Genomic DNA, 18043 nt, shown 5'->3' with positions numbered 1-18043 from the left:
ACAGATCATAGGCATTTCTTTGTGCTGACTCGGTCATTTTGGCTATAACACCAACTTGTTGCAGTCTGTCTCCTAGAACCGCATTTAGACTATTATTTTAGACCATGTGAAAATACAGTTCGTGTTTTTGTGGATATTTGTTGTCGTGTTATTTATGTCCGATGGTGATGGTGCTTTTTTTACAAAGGAGTTAGTTTTTGTGCCTTAAGATCAACATCATGTTTCTGTTTCGCTGGTGCTGTCAATGGAATAAGGGTAAATATACATTTTTAAGTACATAAGACTTATTAATTTAAGTATCTCCTTGGTATCATATCATGCTAAATGTTACCGCCTAGCTACTATGGTATCTTCTTTTTTTGAGGTGGCTCATATCACTTCAAACTGTGTTTGTTCCAAATTTCATACCAAATGTTCCTTCATACCGTAGTTGGATTCTGTAGGCATATAAATATTAGCCCTGATGAAAGAATAGTGTTATCTGAAAGCTTAGCACTTTCTTTCTGGCTGAGTGTTTTACTTTTACTTCGTTTTTATTGAGATTTTCCACCATTCTCCACCATTCCAGCCATTGATACACCACAAAATTGCTATTTTTTCAAGTAATTTGGCTTTGGATTTATATAAATATTATTGTATATATATGTTCCATGTTCCACAACATTGTCATTTTTTCCAGTAATTTGCCTTTGGATTTATATAAATATATATATATATATATATATATATATATTTTTCCATGGTAACTATTAGGTTTGTGGAGAGGTTGTAAGTTTAAAGATATTAAATAATTTAAAGATTTCTTCTTCCTTAATATGCTATGTATTTTTGCTTATATATTTTACAAATCTAGGATTGTCATTGATAATTGTTTCTGGATCACTGATACTCCCATCTTAGTTTATATTTTCTTGATTTATCTATCTTATCTTCCTCTCTCACTTTTGCATTTGGGTATCTTTGTTTTTATTCTTATTCTTTATTGTCAATTAGAACAACAAAACTACAAAGTAAGTGGCAGGAAACACAAAAGGGAATTAAATCCCTATGAAAAGAGCCTGTCTAACCTTCTTACCAAGTAGCACATAAAGATAAAATATAGCATTTCAAGAAATATATCAGAAAATATCCACACAAAAAAAAATATCAAAAAACCATTGTTTTGTTTTTCATTAAATATAGCCTTGAAAAATATTTACCCTTAAAACAAAAGCTTAATAAACATTTACAATGTCCTTCATTTACTAGCCTACATCATTTAAGAATCGATTATTAGTTATTGGATTTAGCTTTTTTTCTGTATACTGGTTGTAATTATACACACCTAGAAACAAGCTAATCCATATAATTTTGTTTTTACTGAATTCTTGTATTTTTCGGTGACCTTCAGTATTCTGCTTAATTTATATATTTTGTTGTTAAACATTTTGTGCTGGTACAGCTTGCAAAGTTACCAAAGAGTTTAGTATGTTACAAAACTTTATGCTAATTTCATAAAAAACAATTGATGACGATATTATTAGGAAACCAAGTGTAGGCCTACTGGGAATTGAACCCAGGTCTTTCTGTATGATAGTCAATTGTCCTACCCAACTACACTATTACGTTTGTAATATAATACAAACTACGATAACGATGAAATAAATTATTACTGTGTATACTAATAAAAGTCTCCAATTTGAATTTTGATGTAAATACAAAATACCTGTAATTTATTAACAAACTTGTGTTTTTTGTGTTAAACATTCCCATATTATAGAATAGATGACTTTGATTTAATTTGCATAAAATATCTAATAACTACAGTAATTCCATTAGGAGAATCATTATTAGTAAATTGGCAATTTAGAAATTAATTGCTTTAATTATTGTTCTTATTAATACAAGGATTACTCAGGAATTCATCAAATTGCATTGCATATCAATTTTCAGTGGTATGTTGATCGACTCTGCTCACGCAATTTAGCTTATACTCCACAAAGAGAACCAAACAAATTGCAAATATCGCCACTAAATTTCCATTCCTTAAAGAAAATTTGTTGAATATGTCATTTTAATGTCGCATGATAGTTATTCACTTTGACCAAAAACTGGATAAAAAAAAAAGATATTTACCTGAACAAAATGTAATTTAAAGAAAAAATACTTAAATTGACAGACAATGAGTTTTTGATAAAAATTAACTGTTTAGTTTCTCGTTTTATAAGCAAATTTATTTTTTTTTTCTACAGAAGTAAAAAACTTCATTAAAATTGCAAAATGGCCTATTAAAAGTCTGATTTTATTAATCTTCATTTTTCATGTTCAAAAGTTCTGCGTTCTATCACATCAGTTATCATTGAGGCAGTTTTTTTTATTCACAAAAATGTTAGTTATAAAGTCATGAGTGGATATGATTAATAACATTACATATGTTAAATTACAACTTACATTACTTAATTAATTCAAAGAGCAATGAGAAAATATTTTGTCCTCGTCCATCTTATCATTTTGTAAATTTTATTGATGTACATTAAAATATTATATTAAAATGCATCAAACCATCGTAAAATTCAGATTGAAAATTAAATTAACATTTATTTTCATTAGAAACAAGATAGCTAAGGAGTATTGGTTACCTTTCCTTTTCACATAGTCTGTCAATTGCTTAAGTCAAATTAATTGGTTTCATAATTAGTTTATGTAATTACAACCATTCCTAATTAGGTATTTCATTTGAAAGTAGGCTAAATTTTTTCCGATTTAAACTTTGAATATTCTCACTGATTTTTTTCTTTTTATTTTAAATTTTATAAACAAATTTTGTCTAATATGACCAAAATAATTCAAAATCATTTTTAATATAATACATTTATCAAGGTTACAATAGAAACTGTGCATATTCATCCTTTTAAACGTCTACTAAAGTTTTAAATTGATTACTTGGAATATTATTTTAAGAAGTATAATTAAAATATAGTTTTTCAACTTATACAAGTGATACACAGAAAAAAACCCACCAAAACGCAATCAGCATAGGATAGGATAATGATGATAATAGGACAAACTTGTGAATTTTGAGTTGAAGATATATTTACAGGTATTATATATAAATGAGTTTATTTAAAGGCTGTTTTGTGTTTTATATATTATATTTTTATATTATTTTTATTAATAACCCACAAAAAAAAAAAAATCACACTACAGGAAGATTTATATAATAGGGTTCTTTAAAATTTATTTTTCCATAATTAGGCCTTTATTTATTAAAAAGTTTATTTTATATTTTAAAGGTTGTTTTGTGTTTTATATATTGTATTATACAATTTTCATTTCATTTCTTTATTAGCCATAAACAAAAAAATAATGGCAATACATTATAGTCTGTAAGACAAGGAATGACCAGTAGATCAAATTTTGACCAGGTCACTCCATACAACTATTGTTCTTAACGTTGTTACAATTTCTTTCATTACAAATTATAAATACAGTAGAACCTCTCTTTTGAAATACACACCCCCCCCCCCCCTCCCCCCACCCACCCATATTAAGGGTACACTTTTTTTGGTCCTGAAGGTGTCCCTTTAATAGAGGTTCTAATGCACACAACAGTGTTTTAATAATTTGATTTATTAAATATATTAATTATGAAGACAAATTGATTTTATTTAAACCATTTGGATTTTATTAGCTTTTGAAATATAATCTTTCATAATATTCAATCTGTTTTCTTAGTATTTCTGACGTAAAGTTTAAAGTTTAGTATATGCAAATCAGTTAGTGAATATTACTTTAAATTATGAAATTAATTTATGTCAAATTAAAATTCAATCTAAATTTAATAACACTATAAATTATTACTGTAGTAAAAAATAATCCTGAATATTTTAAATCCATAAATATTGATTATTTGTTTAATCGTTGTGTTATTGATGGATTATATATTTGAATTGATAATTTGATGATTAATATTTAATTGTCATTTACAAGAACGTGAACAGATTTTAATGCTGAAAAAAAAAATCATTAATTTATAACTCCCCCAATTGTTCTATAGAGCTTAATCTGTGCATTAGTCCAATCCATCTAATTTCACGATCAGATCGCACCTCAGCAGTACTCGGAAATATAATCACTGAACGTGAATGAGTATATTTGCATTTTATTCTCGTTGTTATTCTCGTGTAATTCTGCTTGCCGAATCTAAGGTAAGCGCAAAGACTTTAAAGAAGGCAGTAAAGTTCAAATAGAAAATTGATTGTTGTCATCATATGGTTACTCTCAACTTGGACCCTAGACAATTGTTTGTGAGATTAGCAGATAAACTACTCCAGTACTTGCTATACACATGGGGAACTTGCATATAATAACATATTGCAGCCTGCTACAAAGCTAGCATCAATTACCCAAGCCTACCAAACGGACGACATTCATACACACCGTGTCAGCACTGTATATATGCATGTGTCTCTACAACCTTAGGCTAGACTTGACTGAATTTTACGTTGGAATTAACAACGGGACTTGATCCTAAAATCACACACCCAATTTGAACGTGATGGGAATTAAACTGTCAATTCGGAAAGGTAAGATAAATTTGACTGTTTTCACTATGAATGTATCTGATTTCGACCCTGGTGAGTTCATTTCAGGAAAGGTAACGGATATCACACTTGAGATTTAAAACTTGTGTATAGTATATTATGTAATTATCTCAATAACTATCACATATTAGGTTCAAATGTCTCCAATAATTAGTAATACGGCTTGGCATGTTTTATCTAATTATTGTTCTTTTATCCTGTACTTGGATGGGATTAGTATTTTGGTTTGTATTTACAAAAAAGATTGAATCATAAGATAGAAATTTAAATGCACAATTCAGTATATAATATAATTTCACAATGCTATAAATTATATGGTATTCCAATTATTAGTTGTTGCTATTTTTAAATATGTTTAAATACAGTATTATGTATCTTTCATCTAAAACATCTGTATTAATAAACAACTCACACTATAAGAAGATTTATATAATAGTGTTACATAAAATTTATATATTTTTTTCATAATTAGGCCCTTAAAAAATATTTATTATGTATTAGAAGATTAGTTATAAATGTCTTTAAAAAATAAATTTGTAAATATATACAAAAGCATTTTGATTAGGGTTATTTAATCCAAATTTATATTCCTCATTCAGATTATGTTTTGAAATAATATGATTCATATAATTTTTTAAATTTTGAAAAAAATAGACCCCTTTAAATTTGGCTTTGGAACTATGAAATGAATACTGTGTTTGTTTTAATGGAAGTTGTATTAAATATATTTTTTTTATATGATTATAATTATAATAAATTCAACATCAGATTATATTTTGAAAATATTATTCCAAATATAATTATATGTTTGGATGCAATGAAATAAAAATTATTTAAAAACTATTGTCCCTTTTACATTCAGTTACTTATTTGCCTTCAAGAAACTCCAAATTTAGTACACTGTACACTGTAGATAGAAAGACTAATTAATTAGGTTTAGGTTTATATTTTTTATCATAACAGATACTGTAGCATACAATAAAAAAGCAGAATGAATTTAGATAAACATTATCATAGACCTATTCGCAATAAATTTATACACAGGCCTACAGATAAATATATATATAGACCATATATGCATATAAATTAGCATTGTTCTATGACACATGCCGCGACTATTATACCTCTGAGAACTTTAGTTTTTCAAATTTAATGCTAAAGCAAACGATTATTCCAAGCTGTGTTAAAAGATTATATTTTGCCTTCTAGGGAATAATACATATGATGATAGCCCAGAGGGTGTAAGCCTTTCGACTGCAAACCGAATCAAATGCTTTAGAATCAGTGATAATGTAGACTGCACAAGGATTACAAATGTGTGCACTATGTTCTATAACATTTTTATGTCTGTTTTGAAGCTTATCTATGGGTGACTGCTTTTTACTGTCAAGACACTATAACCTCCTGATTTAAATAGACTGTGATAGTATTTTTTTATACAAAAAAAAACACATTTTATAGAAATAAAACAAATAATATGTTTGATTGTAAAACTTTATCTGGTTTGTGGGATTAAATTTTAAATTTGTTAAAACACAACATTTATAAATTCAAATAAGTGCACTGTGTGTATTATTAATTTGCGTGTTTTGAATAGCCAGAAATGACTGTAGTTCTCTATTATAAATGTTTATAAGTACTTTACGAGCAAAACTCTGCTAAAATGCCTTTTAAAACCCATTATGATGTGCGTTTACGACTACTGACGTTAGTCATGACATCTACCTGTGACGTTTTTTAAAGCATTTGTAATTTCTCAGTTCATATTCAGTTTTACTGCAAATGGAAAATGTTTAATTATAATAATATCTATGTGTATCACAGTATCAATCATTTTATACACAATTTGTGGGTTTGTGTTTCAGTATAAATTTCTAATAATTTATTCAACGATATTTTATGAGAAGTGATCCGTCAATGTACATGGCTTGTAATATCAATTTGTAATCATCAACATGTACGTTTTGAGAGGCTGTTTTCATGCTATAAGCCCAAGTTTGACTTATTTAATGGTCGATTTCCATGCTCTTCTGATCAAAAGCCTACTCCACTCTTAAACCCCTTGATGAGTTTGTTTATTTTAACATTGTCCTCTACCATTTACTATATTTTTTACTAGGAAAGATTCTGTAATTGCCTTTATTAATTTGATGCATAATTATTATGAAATATAAATGCATAACCCTATGGCTGCAAGAAATGTTAATGTAGATAGATTAAATGAAATTCTTTTAACAAAATGTCTGTAATCAAATCTTAAAAGTACTCCCACTGTAAAATCTCTCATGTAATTACCAAACAATCAACAGCTGTGCCCCCTGCTCTCATCTTTCTACGTCACGCCTGGTAATGGGGCAACGAGTCCATTTATTTCCACATGTGTTGTTAAAGCATATTTAGTTTGTTATAACAACTAATGTTTACTGTCAATTTTAGGACATTTACAGATATGCTGATTGCTATCTTATTGTTCATCCAGCAACCAGGCTACCATATGTTTTGCAATATGAATGGCAGCTGGTTGTTGGTGGTATATAATACTCTCAATTTGCTGTATATTTTTTTTTCTAATTTAAATACTTGAATTTTCTTTAGTTTGGCATGTGTTGACAAATAGAAAGAGAATTTTTTGTTCTGATGGAGTTAATTGCTCTTAATTCAAAATTGAATGGATTATGTATAGGCCGATATGACCAGGTGTTCTATAATAATGTAGGTGTGAGGAATTTCTGATATTTTGCTATATAGAGGGTCACCAATGCTTAAACCCAATATTTTTTTAAAGTAAATTTATGGAGGGGAAAGGGTCAGGGGTGGAATCTAAGTAATGAGGAAGGGAAGGTGGGCTTATATCTGAATCAAAGTATTGTTTTAAGTTCAATCGAACCATACCAATTTCATTCACCATTTAAACTTCTTTTTTTTCTGAAATTTACCATGCAAATGACATTTTTAGAGCAAGCAAAAGAAAGAAGACAAATTTTTTTTAAACACATTTATTGCTCAACTGAATCAAAACCAAATCTAGTCATGTTTGTTTGTATTTGTGTTAAATGATGTATGCTGTTTATAGCTGTGAGTTACAAAGTTTATTTTTAAATTCAAATGATTGGATTAAAGCTGCTCTGTCTGTTTCAATTGATTTAGGTTGAACTCTTCATGACCGAGGTCAAAGTTAATGTGATAATCCTAACATGCAAAAATTCAACATGCTTTTGAACATTTGTTTTCGAGTTTATATTTCTATATGGACATCGCAATATCAGGATTTGCAGTGATAATTTCAGAAAACATTGATAAATGAGGCTAAAATATTTTTACAAAATTTGAGGTGAATATTTAAGTGATTTTTCATAAATTGGATAGGTTTGTGCAAAACTATCCAAGACCACAGGCATATGATCTGTTAATTGCAGAACAATTTACTTTGCAGGTTTTAGATTGCATGTACACAAGTATTGAATTTTATAGGCTTTTTCGAATGTTGATAAACTATTAAGTAACCTTGCGTGCGGGAGCTAAGTTAATTGGTCGGATTGTTTACCCTACCTCTTGACGTTACTGTATATCAATGTTATCATGAATTAATTCACATGTTCTTTTCTTGTGGGACTTGAACTCACAACTTCCATAACACTAACCTGCTCTTCATATCCTTTAGACCACTGAGCTTACGCTCATGGCTATGAATGAGATTGCATTCGCAAACTCTTTTATTGTGTCATTTAAATCTTCTATTTGGAGGTTTTGGGGTTTAGTGCTCCATAATTCGAGATGCACTTTTGTTTATTTTACTGCTTTGAGTAACTAGCTATTTCCTTTATTATTGTGGCCAAGCAATACTGCATTAAGAAACATCTGGTTTAGAATGTTACCATTACCCATATTGAAGCTGTAAATGTTTTCAAGTTTTATCCTGATTTACAATGTGATTATTATGCGTGTTCGTGCACATTTATCTGATTTCGGATGTCATTAATTGCAAGTGTTTTATGATTTGCCATTGTTTATAATAGAAAGGTTTTTTCAATTATTTGCTGTAAATTATATAAATCAAACAGAGAATGTAAGTGCATCGCAACAAATTGTAAGGACATTATTCACGCTTTCAACAAGAGGTTGTAGTATTTAACGATTTATATATTTTTATTTTCACATTTAATTATTATTATTACACAATTAATTTCAGACAGGCTTGAGATCATGAATACATATACCTCTAAACAAGACTTCATATACTATACATACAGGATTTAAAAAAAAATTAACGAGAATCTTAGACTTAGTATGATACTGTACAAGGACAAATATAATGTTAAGTTCATTTGCCAGTGCAATTTTAGTGTCAAACTAGCATTTGAAATACTACTAATACTATTCAATTTTTGTTTGACGTTCTTTGCGGAGGTGAAATACATTCGCCAATTTGGTTCAACAAATTACATAAGAAACTCAAATCGCGAAAATAAAAGGTCGCGAAATAGTTGAAAATTTAAAATCGCAAAAATTTAGGGCCGTGAAAATGTTGGGCTTTATAGTACTTATTATTTGTTTCATACTTTGTAGATAATGAGTTAGAAGATATGGACCTAAGTGCTGCTAGGTATAAACCAGAAGGCCTTGATGAATTATGCAAGACAACCAAGTTTAACAAACAAGAACTTCAGGTCATGTACAGAGGTTTCAAAGCAGTAAGTTTAAATAGTTAATTTTTATCCCATTTTGTTGTGAATACTGTATGGCCACTCGTATGGTTCCTGTAACAAAGTAATTTAACTGGTAGGATGCTATCCGAAAAATGCACCATGCTCTTAAAAACCCATCTTTTTTCTTTGTAATTTCTTTATGTTTTTTCTCTCAGCTCTTTCAGACAATCTTTTGATTGTAAGCGCTATATAAATCGAACAACATTACATTAATTGCACATGAGCCATTTGTTTTCTTATTTAGTTTTATGTCTTAATATCTGAGTTCAAATTTGGATATAAATACTGTATATTCAAACTATGCAAAAAAAAATTATGGCATAAATCCACAATGCAATTTGCATTTCCTTACTACTACTACTATTTCGGCAAACCACCAGCTACCGTCATGCTTGCATCTGCAGGGGCATTTTTGACGAAATTCTCTTTGAATGGAAAGTTTGAATAATGGACTGCTTTATATCATTTGTACACATTTCGCATCCTCTCATTATTCAACACATCCTCTAGATCCTAACCTAAAGAGTATATACACAGACTATATGGCCTTCTTCAGGAATATGTTACAATGCGTTACATACATCATTGTCATTATAAATGTTATATTGCTGTTATTAATTAGTTGCACTCAACAAACTATGCTGTAATTAAAATAATAGATCATTCTGGAATAGTGACCTTCTTATATCATTCATTAGAGATGTGTTTATTGTTGAAATGACGAGCATATAATAATAATAATTTGAATTTGTAATGCGCCAATTCCAGCAGTAAGTGTATGAGAGAGCTCAATTTGAAAGAAAAAGATGAGTTTTCAAGGCAGATTTAAAGGCGGTAGTAGAAGAACATGATCTAATAGAGGCGGGTAGGTCATTCCATAAGCTAGAGGCAGCAGAAGTAAAGGTGCTTAGGCCATACGTTTTATTTTTTTTATTGTGTCTTTTGTTTTGTCTACATTCACCTTTTTCTCCATATTTACAGGGACAAAAATATCAATGTAAACAGTCTTACAAACGTTTCTTTGCAACCAAAATTGCTATTTTTGTTTCTTTTTTATATGTTTTTTTTTATATATATTAAGTTACATTCTTATAAATTATATTTGTAATTTTCCAACTAAAATATGTGGTATTATTATTAGCAATTGTTTGATCAATTTAATATAAACCTATCTAGTGGAAATTTGACATGCAAATCTTACCAACAATATAACTTTGATTGATTGAAATATATATTTATACTGGGTAACCTCTTCAGTCAAAGACTGGTCTCCCAGAGGGGGCCCAGTTATGATGAGTGGCTGTGATGTACTAATACACCGGGGTAACCCCCTACTCATCTCGAAAGATGTACTAGGTTCTTTAAAGTGCACACGAGCTAGATGTGTACAATGGACCTACGGTTTATAGTCCTTCTCCGAGAAGACTCGTTCTACCACCAGAACCATGGAATGAGTGAGCCTTGAACCCCTGCCGATGTTATGGCTATGTAATTGCAGTTCCACTGTCTTAACCGCTCGGCCACTCACTTTCAGGTTCATTTAAATAGTACCATCAGATTCCTATTATTTTTTATTATGTATTTGAACCCCGATTTGATCTTTATAGTTCTAGCTAATGATTCACTAATTTATGTTGATAAATAGTTATTTAAAGATATATTATATTTATAATCCAACTTAACATGTCATTAATATTTAGACTTAAATATACTAGCAACAATACATTGGAATATGTTTATTTACATTAATTGACATTAAATCGGTGTTGTACTTTACACATGGGATTGTCAATTTAAAAAAATACTGTAAAATAAATCAGCGAGAGCAACTAGTTTGTACTAAAGCTCTGTCCACTATCAAACTAGTTTTGCAAAAAAAGTGTGATGATGCCCAAATTGATAGGCTTAAATATGGTGACATCATCATCATGTCCATATATATGGGCACATCACATTTTTGGTCACATAAAGTTGGATAGTGTAGACAGAGTTTTATAACAGTGGCCTCAACTAGTAAACACTTGTTCTTTCTACACAGTAAAATACTAAAATCGGATATAAAGTGATAAAGAAATATAGATGCTTATATTTGACATAACATGACCTTGTGCAGACCTAAATTATGAGGGTATAAATTGGATCTTGATGCTACAATTTTTCAAATTCAAAAATTTAATCAAAATTGAAAAGCATAGAATGATTTAATAGGGTTTTCAACAGCTTAAAGATGTATTGTCTTAACAAATTTTTTGTTGAATATGCCATTTTAATATAACATAATAGTTATCCACTTTGACCAAAAATTGGATCGAAAAAAATGTATTTACCTGAAAAAACCGTACTTTAAAGCAAAAAATGGGCAAATTGGCTGCCATGCCATGGGTTTTTGGTTGAATTTAACCGTATATTTTGTTATTTTATAAGTGAAAACATTTTTTTTTCCCGGTTTTTTTTCTACGACAGTGATTAACTTTATTAAAACTGCAAAATAACACATTCAAAGTCTGATTTAATTAATCTTCATGTTTCATGTTTTTGGGGGACAATACATCTTTAATGCAATAATAAATTTCCTCTATTCATTTCCCTTTATAAGTGTTGCTTTTAGTAACTATGCTGGATGAAATAATATTATTTTGTTAAAATTATTCTCTATCTCATTTTCTTCAATCATCTTTGAAGGTTAATTTAATTATCCTATTGCTTCTTCTATAAAATCAAAATATTATCTTGAAGCATTGATTCATCGATGCTTTACTCTGATAATGTTCGTTTTCTCTAGAATGGGAAGCCATATCACCTGATAGCTTTCATTACTTATTGATAACGAAAAGTAAGGTTTAAGCTAAAGATCCTTTATCTAATATTACTTCTAGATAAGGATAGAAAAAATAAATAAATTAATAACTACTGTACATTAATATGTATGGTAGGCCTTTGGATTAGTTGTGTAATTAGTTTACTTGAGCGTATCCCTGATTGGTTAATTTTGTATCATGTGTTGTTTAGTATTAGTTCTATTGCATGGTAAAGGTTAATCTTACCTTACCTATGTATATCTCACCTTTTGTATTGTTCTTATTTATATTTTTATATCTGTTGTATATGTTTATATATGTTTTACTGCAAAAGTGTTTATAATTTCTTTGGATTGTTGGAGATAATTAAGTGTGTTATTTATATGTCATGTCTTAAATTGCTCTATTTCACGTTAATATTCCATGTGAACATTTTTAGACTTTTGTGAAATGCGAAGCGGGTTACCTTTGCCAACCTGTGTGCACCGTCTGTCTGTTTTACTTCATGGTAAAAAAAAGTGTTGCCTTTTTTAAAGACCTCGTCTGCCGTCTTTTGAATTCAAGATGGAATCAGCAGATTAATTAAATAAAAGTTTACTTTAGAACAGTAGCTGTGAATAGTAATGAATGTTTTGTATTTGTTGAATGTGTAGAATATTTAACGATTACAAAAGATTTAAAAGCCTGCCTGTTCTATTTAAATCACCTCTGCCCTGTTAATAGAACAGTCTGTCTTACTCATGAAATATTCAACTCATAAACTTCATTTTTACACTTTTCTTTTCCAGTTTCATCATAAAACGATAAACGGTCACGAGAGCATTCATAAAAACATGTAATACCTACATTTACGTAAGATAAATTGATGTAAATACTTCTTAATAACTCTAAAGGGATATTATAATTGAATTTATTTAATTGTGTTGTCAAGTTCAGCTCTTTAGCAATGTAAACTTGATTGAAAATAGTAGGAACAGATGATAATGAATGCTGGAGTAAAGATGAGATTGACTTGTTTATTGCATAGATTTATATTTTAAACATATAAATATTGTTTTTAACTAACTTTTAACTTGGGATTCAAATAAAGTCTCACAATATCTCATTCTCATTAAAAAAATCAGCAAAAAAAAAAGGCCTGAAAAATAGTTAGCGATGTAGAAATCTAAAAATAATAATTCAAAACTATTAAAATTTATTCATTTTTTAAAGATGGGATCAATATTCCCAAGGACTCTAATATAGGATTTCAATTCACACAAAATATGAATAATTATTTTAGAAATATCAAATTAAATCAGAATACCAATCATATTATTATAAATGTAAGTTTAAAACGTGTCAGGGGAAAGACTTAAGTTATGCAAATATTGACTTACATTTATTCTTTATTACTTCTTGTATTATTAATATTATATTATTATTAATAATTTTTAAATTAAATGTTTATACTGTGGATAATTTTTGAATATTCTAATCTGCAAAAAGACATTATTGTAATTATATTGAATTTTGGAAAATCACAATTATTATTGATGGGAAAATCTTATTCTGAATTCAGCATAATATAAGCATTAATAAGCTACCTGGAAATGTACTATATTTTATGGAAAAAAGCGAAAGTAAATTATAATAATTAGACAATTAAAATTGTTAGTTTATTCCGTTGAGATGTATATCATCCTTAATAGTTAGCATCATCCGATTTTATGACCTAGCCAGATGTAGCGGATCCGGTTGAGTTTTTATACGCTTTCGTTTCACCGTCAGTATTCATCATTAAATAAATCCTTGCAGAATCTGTGCTTTCGCATCTAATTACCACAGTCATTTTTATATTCCATTGTGTTTGTGGCAGTGTATATAGAAACAGATGAACTTTTTTCGTTTTAAAATTTGTCTTCCTTGGTAAGATAAGATATTAAAATACACTTAGAATACAATTTTATTTAATGTTTTTAAACATTAAAATGTCTTTAGTGTAGAAAGCCTAGACTAGATATCAGCAAGAACATCTCCTAGGCTGGGACCATAACCCATAGTGTAGGTAAGCCTAGACTAGATATCAGCAAGAACATCTCCTAGGCTGGGACCATAACCCATAGTGTAGGTAAGCCTAGACTAGATATCAGCAAGAACATCTCCTAGGCTGGGACCATAACCCATAGTGTAGGTAAGCCTAGACTAGATATCAGCAAGAACATCTCCTAGGCTGGGACCATAACCCATAGTGTAGGTAAGCCTAGACTAGATATCAGCAAGAACATCTCCTAGGCTGGGACCATAACCCATAACTTTTTCAATTTTCACATAGGCCGCTAGCTGCACTTCACTTCACGTCCGTGTGTCCCAACAATCCTCGAAAGAACCATAAAACTGTGTATAATAACGGTCCGACTCGATCATCGTTATTTATTTTCAACTTTAGCGATTTGAAAATTCAACGCAACTTAATGAGACTCAACATCAACTGTAAAACAGGCTGAAAGATACATAAAAAGAACGCAATGTAAAATCATAATCAAATCATAAAGTAATATAATTCATTTTAACATAACCAGTGTTTTTGCAAGATGAATTTCTTGTTATGCATATTTAAATAAATCCTTGTGTACTAGATCCCATAACATTATTCTTACCTTTATGATGATACAATTTTACTTTGAAGCAACCGCTTGTAATTATTATACAAAGCAAAATGGTATATAGCATAGATATCATTCAATAAATCTTAAATGAATATGTCTTATCATGGAGGAAATACTGTATATAGATGGGCTTATTATCTTCTCAATATCTTCTCAATTGTTTTCATTTGTAAACATGCTTAGTACATGCTTAATACAACTATAAAAAGCAATAAAAATTTAAAAAAATCAATGCTAAATTAATCTATTAGCATTTTTATTTTGATTTTAGCAGTGATGGTTTTTATATTATTGGTACTTTGTAGACATGCTTTAGTACATGCTTATAATACAACTATCATAAGCAATATGTATCATTAAATCAATGCTAAATTAATCTATTAACAATTTTATTTTGATGATGCTTTTTATTTGTACTTTGTAGAGTGACTTGCTTGTAAACTACTGTATCTAATAGCAATATTGTGTTATTATAAACTATCTTTTCTACTTACAATATGTCTTGAGGCTTATGTATGTCGAGTCTTTTCATTTGAACCTGTGATACTATCCAAATGTATCTAAATAAGTATCGTTAAATCCTACATGAATCTGATCATTTACTCTACATCGTGATACTATCTTCCTTATTATACATTGTGTTCAGGCAACAATATTTAGCCATTAGGCTTTCATTTGTACTTTAAGAAACCCAGATACGGCTATCTTAATGTATAGAAATCAGTATCGTTAAACACAAATTGAATCTGATCATATACGATATTACCGTCTTCCTTATTTCAAATTGAACTGTATCAGTAAAGGCATGCAATGACTGAAGGGCTTTCCTTGCTATACAATTGGACCAATTCACCATTGTACATTACAGGGAAATTATAGAGGTTAATATGAATTTAATTGAATAAGAAGCAACTAGAACAGTTAAATTTGTAATACAGTACATCATTAAAAATGAACAATTTATACATCCATCCATACTAGTTTATAAATTACTTGATTTTAAATTGTAGGTGTCTGTTCAAGTTACCAAATTATCTATGCTTTTTTTTATATAATGTGATTGATTTCATTGGTTTTGATTCTATGCTATTGTCTTAATTTATTGATGATTTTTAATGATTAATTAATTTTATTTTGACATAGTATTTTTATGCATTTTAAATGTTTATAAAAATTATATTCTAAATGTTTTTTTATCCAATCAGTGCAATAGGAGACCTACTAGATAGTAATTAAGTTCGATTTTAGGAATCCTGTCTCTGATTGTTTTTTGTGTTGTTTTTTCGTATCCTTGTTTTAAAAATTGTATTTTTATGGAGACAAAAATAAATGAAAGTATTTGGTTTTTTTTTCTAGGAATGTCCTACAGGAGTTGTGAATGAAGAAACATTTAAGTCAATATATTCACAGTTTTTTCCACATGGAGGTATGTTAAGTTATCATTCTATATTGTCCTAAATACATTTTAAAACGAGAATTATATCTGGGTGGACAAGAAGCAGTACCTTCTCCCACTTTACTCCAAACATATTACATCATTGAAAAACTTGTACTAGGTCGTGATGTGGTTTCCCGATTAATCGTACGATCAAAACGGTACTGGGTATGATCAACTAGCGTTCGTGTTCCCACCGAATCATCCAGTCATAGAAGTACTGATGAAGATATCAATCTGTGGCGACAATAGAATGGACCCGAGACCTGGCTATCTTCGACTTTTAAATAATAGAAAGTTTAGAAAAATGTTTTTGTTAAACTAGAAATGTACGTTGTATGTATATAGAAAAATGGTTGTAGTTTTCAAAATTACGTTGTATAAGTTGCGATGTGAAAAACTGTTATTTGATCGTTAGTTGTCGTGTACATAAAGCAAAAATATAAATAGCCTATAATAAAATAAAATAAAAATCGTTAGTAAAACTTTTAAAAAGAGTAAAGATATAAGGAAGAAAAGCAAAGAGATCATGGAGCGGCTGTACCAGAATATACAACACTAAGTATTGTAAAGTTATAAACTAAAAATTTAGGCGATCTTGTCAAAGGTCAAGCGCCTTCAGCCTGCCACGTTTCGATATTCAATATTGAACTTGACCTGACGTGGTTCCACAATATCTTTATATGAAAATGGTAGAATTGATAGAAAATAATAATTAATTCAAAATTTACCTAAAAATGGTATTGAACTGAATCAATGGATGTCTTGTCGTTGTATGGTTTTGGTTTGGTTTAAAAGTATGTTCGATAAAGTGCGTGAGCGTATTAGAATGAAATGCTAGCGTATACAATGTGCGCGATGTCAAGTTGTGTACTGTGTGATACATGTAAGATACGTGATATTTGAATAATTAATCGGACTCCAAAGATATTAACAACAATGTCAACCGTTAGATAGCCTTTAGAATTAGCCAATAAAAAAAGTAACTTAATAAAAAGTGCCAGTAACTGAAGAAAAACCAACACAAATCGTTTTTTATAATATTATATTATTATTATTATTATTGTTATTACTTGTATAGCGCACATTTATACAACATTTAATTATATACGGCCATACTGCGTTCAAACACCGGTTCTCGTCACCGAAGTTAAGCAACGTTGGGCCTGGTTGCGTTCTGGATGGGAGATTGTCTATAAATAGCGGCGGGTGCTGTATATACACTAGAGAGTGATGGTATATAATATCAGACTAGCATGTGATAGGCATGGGTTCGAGGTGCACATTATACATGTTATTCGAAAAGAGTAGGGGATCATTTCCAGGTGTGCTAATCTGGTAGGCGCTGCACTGCTGGCTTCCATGTGTCCGTCGAGGGCCTAATCCTCCGTTTCCAGTTAAAGACCCCTTCCCTGCAATTTTGGACGTTTTTTGGAAAATAATATATATATATCACTTTAAAAACATTAAACCATGTCATTCCTTGTCTTAAATGTACGTTTTATGGTAATTATGATAAAAAGTGAGAATCAATGCACTACCTAAGTAGCTCGCGGCGATCGACCTCTCGTGGACGGTCTTAGGCCTAGCCTAGCTAGGCTTAGTTTTGTAGGCCTAGCTGGTAAACATCGGTAACGTACGAACATCGTACGCTAGCTATATACCTAGCCTGACGTTGTATAGTTGCTGCATTAATTGTCTTTCTATTTTTGCCAGACTCCGTTGATACAAATTGGGGAAAAACCGGTATTTTCGCTGAAAAGTTAGGAGTCTTCCATTTGTTTTGGCCTCACGATCGATCGAAAAGTGGGCGAATTACAGGTGAAAAACAAAAATATCAATCCGCACGCAATGCATTTTGGGATTTATAGCG

The 18043-nt window shown here is 29.8% G+C and overlaps 1 protein-coding gene across 7 annotated transcripts in view; it reads left to right on the top strand.

Moving 5' to 3' along the window:
- Positions 1-18043, top strand: part of LOC140047055 (Kv channel-interacting protein 4-like) — a 146587-nt gene that overhangs the window by 103293 nt on the left and 25251 nt on the right. For 5 of the 7 annotated variants that reach the window (XM_072091854.1, XM_072091855.1, XM_072091856.1 and 2 more), the window contains 2 exons: positions 9150-9274; positions 16092-16161. In XM_072091854.1, coding sequence (XP_071947955.1) covers positions 9150-9274; positions 16092-16161 — 195 coding nt within the window. Of the gene's footprint in view, positions 1-3999; positions 4566-7717; positions 7915-9149; positions 9275-16091; positions 16162-18043 lie in introns of those variants that run through there. The other 2 variants (XM_072091857.1, XM_072091858.1) reach the window with 2 other exon arrangements.

This window comes from Antedon mediterranea, chromosome 4, assembly GCF_964355755.1.
Source record: "Antedon mediterranea chromosome 4, ecAntMedi1.1, whole genome shotgun sequence".
In the NCBI taxonomy this organism is placed as follows: domain Eukaryota; kingdom Metazoa; phylum Echinodermata; class Crinoidea; order Comatulida; family Antedonidae; genus Antedon; species Antedon mediterranea.
This window is presented reverse-complemented; position numbering and strand designations above follow the sequence as displayed.